This window comes from Patagioenas fasciata, chromosome 2, assembly GCF_037038585.1.
Source record: "Patagioenas fasciata isolate bPatFas1 chromosome 2, bPatFas1.hap1, whole genome shotgun sequence".
Classification (NCBI taxonomy): Eukaryota; Metazoa; Chordata; class Aves; order Columbiformes; family Columbidae; genus Patagioenas; species Patagioenas fasciata.
Window position 1 is genome coordinate 65,206,664 of NC_092521.1, and position 12,590 is coordinate 65,219,253.

At 39.7% G+C, this 12,590-nt stretch overlaps 1 protein-coding gene across 1 annotated transcript in view; it reads right to left on the bottom strand.

Annotated features, from left to right (window-relative positions):
• TEX10 (testis expressed 10) overlaps nucleotides 1-12,590 on the bottom strand; it is a 57,799-nt gene that overhangs the window by 5,319 nt on the left and 39,890 nt on the right. Inside the window, exon 12 of the mRNA XM_065830730.2 lies at nucleotides 11,694-11,827. Coding sequence (XP_065686802.1) covers nucleotides 11,694-11,827 — 134 coding nt within the window. The remainder of the gene's footprint in view (nucleotides 1-11,693; nucleotides 11,828-12,590) is intronic.

The window sequence follows — 12,590 nt, forward strand, 5'->3', positions numbered from 1 at the left end:
CTGGCCACACTATTCCTGATACAAGCCAGGATGCTGTTGGCCTTTTTGGCCACTTGGGCACACTGCTGGCTCATGTTCAGCCACTGTCAATCAACACCCCCTGGTCCTTTTCCACCAGGCAGCTTTCCAGCCACTCTTCCCCGAGCCCATAGCACTGCCTGGGGTTGTTGTGATCCAAGTGTAGGACCCGGCACTCAGATCTGTTGAACTTTCATACTTCAACTTCGAGCATCATGTTCAGAGATGATACAAAATGTAATACTACAAAGGGAAATCTGCCAAAAGCTTTCAGGTGTTTATAAAAAATCAGGCACTAGGAAACTATTAGCTACGTAGAGGTTTGATGGAAAGAATTAAAAAAAAAAGTGAACTGAAGAATCAGATCCTAACTTTTTAGTATAAAACACTGGCATGAGGAAACAAAAAGTTGACCAAGCCCCCATGAATGTTATATGGCTCCCAGATAGGATAAAGAAACCAGAGCTCTAGTAGATCTGCTCATAAGCTGTACTACAGTCCTCAGCAGATGGCTTTCTCTGTTCCTCTTTTCATTCCCATCTATTCCAATAATTTGCAAACTAGTCAGAGAGCCGGGATGACTTCCCTCTGGTTACTTTCTTTGCTTTTCCCACCAGTGTCAACTGAAGCCTCCAGAAAGCACAGTGCACAGCATGAGTGCGTTGACAGACCATTAGCAGTCATGACACTCTGTTAAGGACAAGGAAGATGGAAGAATCAATCCATGAGGAATTAAACGTTCTCTTTGTGCTCAAGGGAATACAAAAAGAGAACATCAAGATCAGATGTTTGTGGGAAGGAAGAATTTAAGTCTCTGAGTTTTGCAAATACTCTAGCTAAGCAAAAACCATTCCTCTCAGATACCTTTGCTGACTGAAGAAAGAGCTAAAGAAAACTTTCACAGAATGATCTGAGGGATTAAATTCTGTGATAGTGTCCTGGTTTTGAGACTTCACTTGAAGCAGAGCACATCAAGACAGCTGAACAAGAGATAACGACAAAACAGAAAATATCACCCACATTATGCCAAAAATAATCGTCCACATTTCCAGCTGAAGAGAGACCCCAAGGAAAGGAAAGGTTAGGGAAAGAACAAGGTCCTGCAGCATGGAAACTCAATCTTAAGTAATGTGGATGCCAGTGGTGGTTTAATCAGATGGCCAAGCAGCGTCATTTGTGGTGATACAAAAGTGTGCTCAGCTTTTTGCAAAATCACATTGCTGCATGTACTTTCAGCCTTGCTCCAGCTGGCCAAGTTCAGGAGATGCTCAACACATCTCCTTCACAGAACATAATACTGTCAGGCTGTCAGGACATTGCTCATGTTAATCCGTTTTAGAGGTGTAACTGTGCAAGCATTTTGTTTGACTAGCAGGACTATTTAAAAGAATTTTATAGATACTCTAGGCATTGAATACCCTTATTTTTGATGCATTTACTTAAAAAAGAAACATTATTAAAACTGTGTACTCTTATCTTAGATGACAGTGCTTCTGTACACTGCAATTTGAATGTGATAAGATATGAAGTACTCTGGAGTATTCCCAAGAAACATACTCAAAACATCTGTGTATTAGCAGCATCAAGGAATGAAGCCAAGCTGAGACAGAAGTAACTACTGTGGATTGTCACATCAAGGACCAACTCTGATGCCCATCTGACCTTATTTTAACTAGTAACACTTAGACAAAAGGGAAAGCTACACTGATTAATCTGTCAGCTGACAGCTCAAAGGTCAGAAATCCTGTCACAACAGGAGGATTGGACTAACCTATAGAAAAGATTGCATGGGTTTGATGAATAACAGATACAGAAACAACTCGGTGAAAGAGAAGTGACAGGTCATGGTGCTCAGAGACCAGTAAAAACTTCTACCTGCATCTAGAAGTTTTAATAATGGGAAATGAGGAAAAATTAAGTTGAACCAGGGCAGGTCTTAACAACTCACCACAAGGTGGTTGTGATACAACCATGAAACATGCAAATATCACTTTAGGACAGAAAAAATAAAGATTATCACAACAGAAGTGATCAATACTACTGAAGATAGATTCAGTACTACTCTGTAAGACCCTACTTGGACCGTTTCTGAAATACTGTGAAAAACTGGAGTCCCTCATTTTCAAGAAATGTAAATTCCAACACAACAGGCATAGAAAAATTGCACAAAGATAGAGATTCTGTCTTACAGGTGTGAACAGAAGGAACAGGTTGCCCAGAGAGGTGGTAGATGCCCCATCGCTGGAGACATTGAAGGCCAGGCTGGACGGGGCTCTGAGCAACCTGATCTAGTTGCAGATGTCCCTGCTCATTGCAGGGGGTTGGAATAGATGACCTTTGAAGGTACTTCCAACCCAAACTATTCTATGGTTCTGTGAACTTCATCCACTTAGGCTGGCAAAACTATAGTTGAGAAGGGATATTATGGTAATTTACAAATGCAATGAAGTGGTGAAAATTGCTGCAGCAAAACAAATATAACCAAACAGCAATAAAAAAATAACCATGATGATAGATGGCTGGGAATAAAGATGGAATGGAAATCAGGAAGGATGATTATGAAAGAGGAAATGCAGGAGACATTTTTGCTCGTAACACACTGCTCAGGATGTTTACCAAAGCGAAATGCCACATGCCTGTGAGCACATGACACCAGACACAGTAAGCCGGGGAGATGCCTTCTAATTCAACGTATACCCACATGAGGTCAACAAATTAAAGATCTTGAAGGCAAATCCACCAGACTCGCTCTGCAAACTAAGGTTTCATCATTAATAAAACCATTATCAATATTTTGCCCTTAAGATTACAGCCCTGGACTAGGCCTACCAGTCCACTGAGGTTCTCCCCAGATGACAAGTTGCAGAAACATTTCACAACAGGTACAATGCACCAACACTCAGGCCATCTCAGAATTGGCAAGGAAAACAGACATCACCGCACTGAAGAGCAGCACACTTGCTTAGAAGGGATGTGGTAAAGTGCAGAATGCTTGGCAAGTTAGTTTTTCAACCTTTTATATCTCTGTGACCCTCAAAATAGCACAACCTTTCCTTACAGTCAGTTCTATATTTTTCTACGATTAAGCGGGAGTGGCAATCCTTTTCAATTCCATAAATTAAATCCAGCTTGAAATGGCCTTCAGAACAAATGCCTGGTATAAAAAGTGAAACTGAAATGTTATTAGACACAGAAATGAAAAGCAAAGAAAACTTAATTATCGCATCAAAATTAGTATTTTTCCTGTCAATTTATTTTCCTTAGGCAAGGGTTTGCATGATGTTTAATTTCCATAATAAAATGTCACAGCTGATTCATTATTTTACATTTGATTACCATTTATCACATTTTTGGCACATTCACAGATTGGTTTTGGACTAAAGCCAGAGTAGTTTTGTTTCAGAGTGTTACTGAAGTGAATGGACAGAGAATGAGCATTTCTGATCATAGTGGGGGGGTTTATAAAATACTTGTTTCACAAAGGTGTAACAAGTTGGCTTAGAGGTTTTATGTTTGTTTTTAATTTTGTTTGAATGCCCACTTGAGTAAATTCACAGAATCATAGAATGGTTTGGATTGGAAGGGACCTTAAAGATCATCTAGTTCCAAGCAGCCATGGGCAGGGACACCTTCCAGTAGACCAGGTTGCTCAAAGCCCCATTCAATCAAGCCAAAGCTGGAAAAAAAGCATAATCTTATTATAAATACAGGGATTAACTGTTAACATTATGCAGTAAATTCTACAGGCTTCCTTATCCATTGGCAGCTTTTCAAACCAAACCTTATTGACCAGACAAGCCCAACTATCCATCATAACAGTGATCTACACAACTATAACAGCAGGTTCCCTACTAGTGCTTCATGCAATTGTTACTACAGGGACCTCCCTGTCTGCCATACTCAACACATATTCCACCAGCACCAAGCTAAGGCTGAGAATGCAGACCAGGTGCACTTCCTACACTTTTTGGAAATCCTGACACCAAGGAGTAGATTGCAAATGTGACCAGAAGGTAGTGCCTGCAAACCAATCCTTCAGCCAAAACCAATACCAAGGACACTGCTTGCAGTAAAGGGACTTTTGGGCCATTGACACTAAAAACACTAAAATTCACCTTTGCTCCGTTTGCTTGTCCCCGCACCATTAACTGGATCTCAGAAGATGGGTCAAGTCGCATGCTATTTTAGTCTAGTCTTCATCTGAAGAATTAAAAGCACTTTCGCTGCTGACAGCCAACTGAGCTGATTCTTAATCCAACCTGAAAAAGGCTTTTCATAGCTCTAACGTACAATCAGAGGAAACCATCAGTTTAATATTGCTTTTCTGTTAAGATGTGCTCCACTCCAAAAGGCAAGAGTTGGGAGGACCCAGGGAAGCTCAATGTCAGTCTGAGCCCTCAGGACAACAGGGACCTGCACAAATGATGAACCAAGAATAATGTTTTGTTCATTACTTAACTGCTCCCAATCCCTAAATCACTCAACGCTTCTGTAATGGTAAGATTCCTGAGTCAAAAATCCTCAGGGAAATATTTTATCAGGAACTCTCTAGGGGAAATCTGCATATAATTTCAAGCTAAATCATGCTGCGAAATACTCTTTTTCAAAGAAAAATACCTTCTTCCAAAGACACAAACAAGCATGAGTACTGAGAGGAACCAAGCAAGCAGAAAAAATAATGGATCAAGTACTTTAGCAAGCCACACTGTGGAGTCAGACCACAGACACTTCAGACTCCAAGGGAAGTGATTTTTTTTTAAAAATAAACTTGGCACACACCAGACACTATATCCTAATGTGAACTTTAAAATATATTTTCCAATTCATCTCGGCATCCACCTCAAACACGGGTAACTAAAACATAACAGGCTGTTCTGCAGTCAATTCCCAAGCCCCTGTGAAATGACTGTTGCAAGAGGGACTCCATCCAGTGTAACGTGTTACTGCAGAGCGCAGAAAACGAGAAGTTTTCAGGTGATGGGGCAGGCAATGAAGCCTGTCGTCTGAAGCTTGGCCAGCTTCCCCCGAAGCGCCCTAGCTTAACAGACAGTGTACTCCCTTGACAGGTGCTGCTTCTCTTTCTGAAATAAATTGATTTGACAGGGCAATATTAACAGTGCCCTGAGTTGTTGAGAAAGCTGCGTACAAGAGATCTTTGTTCATCTGCCTTGGCTAAGCTCACGGGGGCGGATGTGAAAGGTATTCCCGACTCAGTGATTCCAAACAAACAAAAAAAAAACCCCACATAAAAAATCCCCCACAAAACCCCTACACAATCTCTCAAAACAAAACCTAGGTTAAAAAAAAAAAAAGACAAAAAGATGGAACAGTCTTGCAGGAGGACATTACATAGGTGGGCAACAGGTAAAAACAAACAAAAAAAACACTATGAGGCTAATTTTACATTCCAGGTGGCAAAACAGGAATACAGAAATTTGTTTAAGAATTATAAATGCTTGAGAACATGTATTGTGTCCTGACAGATACACAATCTTGATACATTACCTATTTACAAAGACTTAGAAAGATTATGAAACACAGTCAATGTCCAACCACTGTCTCAGAAGCAGGATAACTGCAGCACACAAACTCCACTCCCACCTGATGAACTGTGGCGATTGCTTACCTGCAGGCTCCTTGGCTGTGGCACACAGCCTGATGCTAAACCTATGTTAAAAGCTGACTAAACCAAGTGAAGTTACCTTTATTTGCCACTGGACACAAACACACGAGTGACAACCACCACTGCCCACCTATCGTGCAACAATTTGATGATGGGTTTAAATGGGGGTAACAGCAAGATTTGGTATGAGGAGGCAAAGAACTACAGGATGGAGACACTCCTCTTGTCTCACTAGGTGATAAGCACTTCAGAAAATATTATTATTTTGTGAACAAAACCAGTATACTTTTGTCCCACAAAGCCTGTCTTTTTGAGCAAATTTAGTTTAGGTATCACAAATCAGGATACGGATTTCCAGCGTAATGCACAGTAACTGTGGAGATGTTAATTAGCATTGGTTACATACAGGAACATGTGAGCTCCCAGCTATAAAATACCACAAGTCAGGTTTTTTTTGGGGGGTGTCTGTTTTGGTGTTTGGGTTTCATTGAGGTTTTCTTGGTTGCTTTTAAAGTTTTGTATCTTAAGAAAATTATGGAAGAGACATTTAAAAAAGAGCTTTATTCTTTTCAGGAGGCATTTCATTTATTTATATAATTTCTCTTTTGTTTCTCTGAAATTTGCATTATTTTTCAAGAAAATGAAAGCCATCATTTTCATTTCTTAACATTAAACTTGGATAAGATGCAATTTTAAAAAACACTAATGGACTTATACAGATTGTTTTTATCCTCCTTAAAGAGGATTAAAAATTGTAGCATAATTCTAGTTCAGAAGGGATCCTATTTTCCTTCGGCTGCCTTTTCTCCCCAATGTAACTCTCATCTGAAAGTCTCAATGAAGACCACAAGTTGAAGCCTTACAGGTGCTTCAACTCAAAATCTTAGTTAAAAAACTGCTGTTTTTTTAAAATGCTTAATGTTTTTGAAATGCTCTGCTTAAAGTTAAGCTTCTGCAACACCACCATTCACTTCTCAAGAAAAACATCCTTGCAGGACTTTTAATTTACACACATTGACTTGTTATGTTTTAATGATCTGTCATAATTTCCATAGCGTATCAATGCAGGTGTAGCCTTCCCAACTCTGTTTCACTTCCAAGAGTACTCTGGTTTTGACACACACTAGTATATCACATCATATGCATCCCAAAGTTTTTGAATTCAAGATTGCGTTTAAAAGCAGTTGACCTTCCCTAATGGTCAGTCTTAAATAATTTTAAACATTTTGTTGAGTATTTTATTTCTTCGAGTCGATTATGTGCTCAATATAAGTCCAGAATCTCAACTTCAAGCAGAATTTTTGAATTATGGTTTGCTTTCCCCCTCCATAATATTCAAGTGTTACAAACAGCAAGTATTACAACAGAAATTACCATGTATACATGGTTACCTTGCTAAATGTTCATTCCTGTTGGCACTATTTCATTTGATGCCAGCACAGCAATTCAATTACAGGGGAGTGAACAATATTACCGACAAACACTATAGGCACATTTAAAAATGAACAAAGACTGAAGCCTCTTCCCTTAGGCTGCAACCATTTATTCTGGAGCCCCATCCATTTCAGCTGCAGGGGTATGATTTTAAATAATTGTCTTTAGTAAGACAGAAGTCATTTTAAGTTGCTCCAGAAAAGGAACCAAGGTTTCCACATTTAATGTTTCTTTCAGCAAATATAAAGACTAAACTTCACAGCTACACAAAATGGCACTTAAAGGGACACCTTTCTTTAGTACTGCTCTGTAAGTGAAAAATCACCATTACCTAAAAGCTTCCACAAAAGGCTTCTGATTTCTACTATTCCAATTATCACTCTCTGGACAATAAAAGTTACAAAGAGTATCTATCTCAAAATGTTTTTTGTTATAAAGCACTTAAAAGCATTAACTCCTATCAGAAGTGCATTTGTTAGGTGGCGGTGTCACCAATTACACTTAAAATCATAGAATGTCCTGAGTTGGAAGGGACCCACAAGGATCATGGAGTCCAAGTCCTGTCCCTGCACAGGACAACCCCACAGTTCACACCATGTGTCTGAGGGTGTTGTCCAGTCTCTTCTTGAACACTGTCAGGCTTGGGGCCGTGACACCTCCCTGGGGAGCCTGTTCCAGTGCTCCACCACCCTCTGGGGGAAGAACCTTTTCCTTATGCCAAACCTAAACCTACCCTGGCACATCTTCCTGACATTCCCATGGGTTCCCTATAATTCCCTATAATTTTTAGCCAGAGAGCTCAGTGCCTGCCCCCCTTCCTCCTCCCCTTGTGAGGAAGCTGTAGCTGCCATGAGGTCTCTCCTCAGTGTCCTCTTCTCCAGGTTGAACAAACCAAGTGACTTTAGCTGCTCCTCATACTGCTTCCTCTGCAAACCCTTCACCAACTTCGTGGTCCTCCTCTGGACACCCTCTAGTAGCTTAATGTCTTTTTTATCCTGTGTTGCCCAGAACTGCTCACAGTGCTCCAGGTGAGGCCGCACCAGTGCAGAGCAGAGCGGGACAACCACCTCCCTCACCCGGGCTGGCAATGCTGTGCTGGATGCACCCAGGACACTGTTGGTTCATGTTCAACTTGCCATTGACCAGGACCACATGCTACCAAGTGCACTGGTTATACCACAACATGCTCCAAGCCCAGACTGCCACGTGAAAATGCCTTCAGTTACTCTTTTTGTTTATGCAAGTTGCTCTTTCTCCAAAGGCACATGTGTTATACACCACATTCTCTCTCACAGTTTGCTACCATTAGAAACACAAACCACTCACTGCACAGGACAGTTGGCTGATGCCACAACCCTGCAACTGCCTCCTCAGGATTTCTAAACAAAGACAAGCAGTGAGCAATGAAGGGGACTCTTCACCCCTCGCCCTTCTGCTTCCTCAGCACCGTAACCCCAACCACTCCTGCCTCACAGCCCCCCAGCGCCCCTGTGGACCAAGCAACAGCCCAGTTCAGAGCAAAGCACATGCAAGCTGGCCAGCAGGATGCAGAACCCAACTTATCACTTCCTTTGTGCTAATCTAGAGGCTTTTTTTCTCTTCCACCTGCTTATTTTCATGAAATTTACAGGCAACTAGTATTTGCAACTTTATAATTTTAGCAGAGAGACAAAAACTAGCCAATGGTTTAAACAAAACTAGTGCTGGAAGAGAAGAGAGAAAAGGATGGTTGGACAAATAATAATCTGATAACTAGTCTCATTTAATCCTAGGAAATCAGGCTATCAAATAATAATTCTGTGAGTTCCCTCTTTATTTTAATCCACGACAAAGTATTTTCCCATTATGATAAAAACCTTAATTACAACTACACAATGAGAACTCTTTTAAATGAACAATTCTCATTCTCAACATAAAGGAGAGGCCTGAATGCTGCCTGCTCTGCAGCCAATGGAGGGCTGTTCTCACTTACTAGGTATTTTAAATTACTACAAATATTTTCCTTAACATTACAGCATCACCATAAACTTCCTTATCCAGCAAGGGAAAGCATGAAACATTCAGCATTCAGAAGCTGTGCTGTTCTACCCAGTTCCACCCAAAGCATGACTCAAGCTAGGTTTTATTATTTCCTGTACCACCGCTTTATCTAAATAAAATAATTTTCTGTCACAGCTAAAAATATTTTGATTCCAAAAGCGTGTCATACTTTGAGCTATGTCCATGTGGAAGAAATCGGTCTCCAAACATACCTCCGTCAAACTCCATACACACAGAGCTATCGTATCCTACTGTCTTTCAAGACATCCTAGAAGAGCCTCAGGATTTGCTGGCAGTTTTCTTCTCGCCAGAGGCTACAGCTCTGGGTCTGGGGGCTTTTGTTGCTGTTTATTTTCTTTTGAGAGGAGAGCAGCTTGTTCAATACCTGGTAGAAACCACTTGCTCTACAAAAAGTATTCCTGTGCAACTTCTGGCAAATCTTGAACTGAAAAGGTTTTTGCTAAGCCAGGATTTTCCTTATTTTTCCTTTTCCAAAGTTTTTTATGGACTACAGTCCCCTGGATGTTTTCTTTACAAATTGAACATGAAATAGAATATAGGTCAACATGTTTGAGGTTGGAGAATGGTACTCAACAAGGAAAAGAGAAAACCCTCAAAACTGTATTAGATACTTAAACACAGAGAAAATAGTCATTTAAAAGCCTAAACTTTTTTTTTTTTTTTTAAACGGACATCCACTGCTCTGCCCTCACCCAAAAGCTAGTCACCTTGTTGCAGAAAGCCAACAGGTTGGTTGAGCACATTTTGCCCTTCATAAATTCTTGCTGACTACTGCTGGTCACATCCTGTATGTACCTGATAAAACCCAGTTTACTAGAAACCTTGTCTACACAATCATGAACCACACTTACGAGGAAGAGCCTCTAATCTCCCTCTCAAGTTCAGAGTTGTAAGCAGTAGTCCAGAACTCCCTTTGATTATGAGTCTACAAGATGAGGTGGGTCTAGAAGGTCTCATCGCTCTCCACACACATCCATAGAATGTCCAAAACGTCCTTAATTACAAACCAAGGATGTCCAGCACTCGTTTAATGACTGCCATTCACTTCTGAGAACCTGAGAGAGCACCTTGTATTTTTCCCAAGAAACGGTATTTAACAAAAGCAAGTCTCATGTTTCTGAAAAGCAATGACTGTCCTTGATGGCATCAAAACACTGAAAAGATTGTGGCAGGAGAAGTAAATCAAACTTGTAACAAGGAACAAAAAGCACAAACAAGCTATCTACAGTCAAACTATTTTACCATCCCTAAGTGAAAACACTCCTGTTGTGTGGTTTCTCAACCAACTTTGAGAGATTTGTGGAAGAGAAGCAAAAAGAGGAAAGAAAGAGGATGTGAGGGGTGGCATTTTCAGAAGCAGGTGAAGTACATAAAAATCCTTCAGATGGATGGGATTATGTTAACTCATGGACAAACATTTGCAAGTAATCTCTGGTGCATTGACAGAGGAACAATCCTGTGTTCCGTACAGGACAGGGACAGAGAACACTCTTGTATTTCAATACTGAAGAAAGGTGTTTTGGTGAGAAAATACATCATTACTGTCCAGAACAGACAAAGCTAAACAACTTTGGAAAAAAGTCTGGCTGTTCCACAGGCCAGCTGACTGAAAGCAGGACATATAAAGACACATGTCAGTCACGGTACCAAATAACAACTTTGCTTCAAATAGTACTCAATACATAATAGTACACATGCAATATATGCCTCGGACTATCATTAGTTTCAGTAGACTATCACTTCAACTTTCTGATCTGGAAGAGAAAAATCTATATTGCTTTCTTGAACCACAAAGATTGCCATGAAAAAACAGAATATATCATACAACTAAAAGCTTCTGTAACTCTCTTCTTCCTGTATTTGTGACAGAGATTTCACAAATACTATCAAACTGGCATGTCATTAAAACACAACTTCACACCTTAAAATGGTTTATGATGGGCTAAGCAACAAAAAGAGCTGAGCCTGAATTAACAGGCACCTGTTCCGAATAAAATTGGGTGGCTCAGATCCCTTTAGAACCAGCGATAAAATTAAGCTTTCATTTCTTATGACCTAACAAGCAGCAACTAAATTCACAGTGAAGTTTATAATCCAAATAAATTTTTATTAAATAAGCATCAGAAGTTATTCTAAATAACCACCGACGCCAACATGATATTACTTCCAAGTTAAAATCTCATTTAATGCAAGTGTTTTTTAATTAACAGTGGAATTTATTATCAAAGAAAACTCCTCATAAAAAGTATTTTTACAATTATTTTTGAAAGCAAAAACATGTCGCTGGTCTTAATCATATTAGTGTTCAAGAATTTTCCATCAAGGCTTCTACCGTTTTTTCCATGAGTATTGTTTTGCACACTGCATGTCTCAACATTTTAAAGCAGCCTCCTTCAAAATATCACGTGATGGCTATAGAAAAACATCAGCTGTTCGACAACTACTATACTTTTCATTCTTTTTTCAACTCACAACAAGATTTAGGCATCTGTGGAAAACGGATGGAGAGCACTTGGAGTTTGTATGCTGTCATTTAGAATTAGTGTTGATGTATTACCTCTGTCACAGCCCAGTGGTGTAAAAACTGGTCCAGATCAGTTAGGTAAAGACGGACAGGTGAAAGCTGTGTCTGGCTAATGTGTGGCTTTCCTCTAATGCCCTGGAGACTAGTCAACTCCTCTCTTGAAAACCCTAGGGAAAAAGAAGCAGTACAACAGTATCACAAAACAAGCCAAGCACTGTTCTATTTCATCAGCATCATTGACAGAAACTGTCTTTAAATGTATGTCTGCATAACATTTTGTTGTTCTTGTTAAAAGGTTCTTGCTTGGTATTTTAAATTTAAGAATATCAAAATACAAAGTCTGACTTCTGAGAGGAAACAAGAATACTTAAAATCTATGGCATACCCATTTAAACTATAATGTGGTATTAAAAAACGGTAAGAGGGCAATATTACGCTATTTTCAACATATCTTTTAAAAATAATTTTAAAACCCAGGTATAATGCAAGACAATTCACCATGCATTCACAACAACTCCGTAACATTCTAACATAACCTCAGGGTTAAAACAAACAAACAAAAACCAAAAAAAGACATCCCACGCCACTTTTGGCTAATTATTTCTAGCCAGGTATTAAATGCTTTCGGAGAACAGGACTACTACTCCAAAACAATCGCTCTGGTTTTGCTTTCATTTTCTCCGGTATCAGTACCGCTCTCTTTTCACTGTTTTAAGGAAAAAAGGTAATTCTTGAAACCAAAGCGGCTGAACATTACAAATAACTGAGGTGATGAAGAAAAGATACTTTAATCATGTGACAAGTTACTGGAAGATATTTCTCAGCAATATTGTGCCATTTTAACCACTGTAATTTCCAAAAGTTTCATCACCATAGAGTAAAACTATTTTTATATCTGAATAAGAATATAGCAGCAGAAGTAATTCTGCT